At 29.1% G+C, this 4,076-nt stretch overlaps 1 protein-coding gene across 1 annotated transcript; it reads right to left on the bottom strand.

Annotated features, from left to right (window-relative positions):
* Positions 1–272: 272 nt before the first annotated feature.
* LOC136074889 (uncharacterized) lies at positions 273–2,217 on the bottom strand. The gene is made up of 2 exons (XM_065787113.1): positions 2,075–2,217; positions 273–1,809 (listed from the first exon to the last, which is right to left on the bottom strand). Exon 2 carries the CDS (start codon positions 1,570–1,572, stop codon positions 850–852), a length of 723 nt encoding a protein of 240 aa, XP_065643185.1. The 5' UTR covers positions 1,573–1,809; positions 2,075–2,217; the 3' UTR covers positions 273–849.
* Between the last annotated feature and the right edge of the window lie 1,859 nt (positions 2,218–4,076).

Raw genomic sequence — 4,076 nt, 5'->3', positions numbered from 1 at the left:
CTGTTGACGAACTTAAAAATATCATAAAACTGTGTGAAAACAAATATTTAAAAAGGAGTCAATTAAAAAATAATAATTTTTAAGATTATATTTTTACAAAAACTTAGAACAATTACTACACTTCCACTCCATGACTTTAACATCATCTAATTCAGTTATCATAGTACATTTTACATGATACCAAATGTCACAAACATCGCAGCACACCCAATGATCACCTTTATCTCCACAGTCACCACATTCAGGACATACAATACTGCTGTTGTCATCATTATCATTTTTATTATTATTTTTTTTTTTCTTCAATTTTTTGTTTTGTTTTTTTGAAGCTTCTCTTGTTCGTTTTAAACATGCTTCTGATGTTAAACTTTCACCATAGCGAAACCTTTTAACCCGTGCAGATCTTCCATGAAGAGAGGTTTCTGCACATTTAGACTGTAATTGCTTAAGAAAAAAATCTTTGATAGAGGAAGTCGATGTAGAAACTGGTAATGATGAAGCCGATGATATTGATGTTGAAATGGGAGCATCGTTAACACAAATGCTTTGAAGATTAGGCATTGAACATGATCTTGTGAGATGATTAGTGGAGAATGTAGGTTTCTTTACATGTGACTGAAAACACTGATTAAATAAACGTGTGTCAATAGCATCTTTGTTAAGAGGGAAAATGCCAGTTCCCTTAAAACCACTTTTGACTTGTTCCATAGTAAAGGAACTCTGAAAAAGGGTACGTAGTAGCCCTGGAAAATGTTTCTTGGATACTGGTACATTATGTGTTCTTGCATATTTTATAAGCAAACTTTGCCATTTACTTTTTACAGGTCGAAAAACTGATGTGTCTAAAGGTTAAAGAAGATGGGTGAGATGAGCAGGAATACGTAGGAGAATAACATTATTTTTTTTTGCCATATCAATAAGTGGGGAGCTAATATGAGAAATATGACCATCAAATATAAGAACACGTGGGCGGTTTGCAAGATGCTTTGTATACATTAGAAATATGCTTTGAAACCATTCTAAAAAATGAGGGCACTCCATCCAGCCCTTACTACTAGTAGTATAAACAGCTCCATCAGGGCCACCTTTAACCCAGTCCATATACAAATTTTTTCCTTTGTAGATAATATATGGTGGCAATATATGCCCACTAGCAGAACATGCACAATTGACAGTAATTTGCTCCCGGCCTGACCCACCAATGCTTTGCGACACTCGAGAAGCACCTCGTTTTGCTAATACAATTTGCTCCTTTGGGTCAGTGATGAACCCCGATTCATCAGAGTTGAATATTTGACTAGGAAGGTTAATAATTCCTGCATTTTTTAATGTTTTTTCGACTAGATCAAACCAAATTTTGATGGTCTCAGGATTTTCAGCATGGTTTCTTGAATTGCTTAAATGTTCAGTTTTTCTTGGCGTAATTTTGGGATTTCGTTGTAAGAAAGCATGCAACCAGTCTTTACTTGGTCGAGAATCTATAAATGGTGTATCAATACTGTTTGTTTTAAGAAAATCTTGTATCAAATCTTTTACTTCACCTCTAGTAAAACCCCATCCCCAATCAGCCATTAAAATAAGACATTCTGACAGCTCTTTTTCTTGCTGTGAGGTCAAAACTGTTTTTCGTCCTGGATGAGAGTCGACTGATAGTTCACCGTTTACTCTTTTCGAAAGAGCTCTCCTGTCACACCTAAAATGTTTGGATGCCTGGTTTTCAAAACGGAACTGCAGGCATCTTTCATTTCCTGGCTATTTGAGTAGGATTTCCTTCCTCCCTGCTTTAACTTTTTGTATGTTCGAACCATTCTAAAAAAAAAAAAAAAAACTTTTATTTTCAAAAATACATTTACAAAATTTATTTTTACATTAAAAAGTTGCTTTTAATTTTAGTCATAATTTTTTAACTAAATAGTATGAAATTTATAACTGATTTAAATTTATTAGAGAGTTTTGCCATTTTTTACTAGTCAGGGAGGGCATTAAGACCTACTTGTTTTAAAATAAAAGTTTTATACTCTGAGTAAACTAATAAATAAAATTTTTTGTAATAAGTATCTCAAATAAGTCTTACCTTTGCTAGTATAACAAAAAAAAATTGTGTGCAAGATAATTTTAAAGGTATATGTTTAAAATGTCAAAACCTTGATTGGACGGCTCAATGAGTCAATGATTTTTACTAAAATAAATATGACATTTAAATTATTATTTTTATGTCTAAATATTACTTAAGTAGAATGTGTAACTTTAAAAAAAAACTTACTAAACTTAGATAGTACTTTACTTTCAAGAAAAATAAAAGAAAACAACTTGTTATAGACTTTTTAATTAAAAACTGAGGAGCACCGATATTGGAAAAGTTTTTCATAAACTTCGAACAAAATTAAAAAGTGCCGTAAAAAACGTCGATATTGAAAACCAAATTAATCATGGTAAAAAATTAGTTGTTAGTCCAAGAAATGATTTAAACTACTTGTTTACGTAGTAAGCAAATATATATCATGAAAAACTTAGTAAATTATTATTTACACAATAGCATAAAGGAATTTAGTATTAGCTCTGCTCAAAAAGGTCTTATTGCCCCTCTGATCTTATTACCCCGCTTTACCCTACATATATATATATATATATATATATATATATATATATATATATATATATATATATATATATATATATATATATAATATATATATATATATATATATATATATATATATATATATATATATATATATATATATACATATATATATATATACATATATATATAGTTATAAAATTTTCAAATTTGATATCAAACTAGAAGGAACCTCTAAGTTGTGTTTACTCACAGAGCTTAGCTAATAGTTCATGCAGCATTTATAAAATTAAAGCATACAATAGCAAATGGTTATTATATGTTTCAGCTGCTTACCATACAGTTGTGTTATAAACCCTCTAGCACACTGCATAGGGTAACTAAGAACTAAAAGGTACATATTGAACAAACCTGTACAATAAATAAAAACATAATTGATTATATACCTTTTTTAAGTGGTCTGGGAATTTTTAAAATCTTTTAGGAAAAGAATTTTCCCTTAACCTAACAGTTTGTCCAGTTCTGTCGATATCTTTTTCTAAAAAATGATCAGAACATATCAAACTGCTACTACTTGGACTTCATTCTTGACGGTATATTTTGGTCCATTCTTTTTTTTTTTTCAGTGTTTGAAAGAAATCTGAATAAAATTGGTAGCAAAAATAACGTTTAATATTTTATTAAGTTTGTTATACTTTTATTTAAATCCATTTGTTCACAATGCAAGCAAACTAACAGAGGTCAATAAACTTTAAAATGTTTTTATTTTTAAAAATAATTAAGAAAGTCACATATGAAATGTTCTAGGAAACTTTCGTTTTAAAGATGATTCATCATCAGAAATTCCATCACTATCACTTCTTTTACTGTCACAATGTTTTTTTTTATGGCAACCAAATGCAATACACTGTGTCCCTCGCTTTTGGGAATTTTCTCCAGACATTTATAGAATGAACATTGTAATTATTTTACTGAAAAATATTTATTATTATTTGAAAAAAAATAATAATAATTTTACATACATTCTATCTACGTTAGATAAAAAAACATAAAGTTAAACCACCAAAATAAAGAAATAGCTTGTTCACCTAACAATATTTTAACTAAATAATATTTCTCCGTGGGTCCTCCCAATATGGCGCTGGCGAAAATATTTTGGCTTCAAAAATTACGATATTTTATTAGGAGATGCGCTATCCAGTTATAATATAGATCAGTGTCATATACTAACAAGTTTAAAAAAAACATACGTTAACCGAGCTAAAAGCATTTACTTTGTCACGCGAATTGTTATTATTTTACGGCATTTTTATCGCGATAATTTAAATAATATTTTAACTTGTATATTCTAGCCGTAATTTATCTTTATAGTATAGTATGACAAGAAACATATTTTTAAGAAAAAACTTTTTTTAGGTCATTCATCCGTATTAATATCAATACGGGTGAATTGATTGATAACAAATAAAATAGTCATCTCACAAGAAAGTTTATT

Source organism: Hydra vulgaris, chromosome 01 (assembly GCF_038396675.1).
Source record: "Hydra vulgaris chromosome 01, alternate assembly HydraT2T_AEP".
In the NCBI taxonomy this organism is placed as follows: Eukaryota; Metazoa; Cnidaria; class Hydrozoa; order Anthoathecata; family Hydridae; genus Hydra; species Hydra vulgaris.
The sequence above is the reverse complement of the archived record's forward strand: the minus strand, read 5'-3'. Positions and strand labels throughout refer to the sequence as shown.

Excerpts from the sequence above, each read along its gene's own strand:
- LOC136074889 (XM_065787113.1), bottom strand. The coding sequence starts at position 1,572 with ATGGCTGATTGGGGATGGGGTTTTACTAGAGGTGAAGTAAAAGATTTG.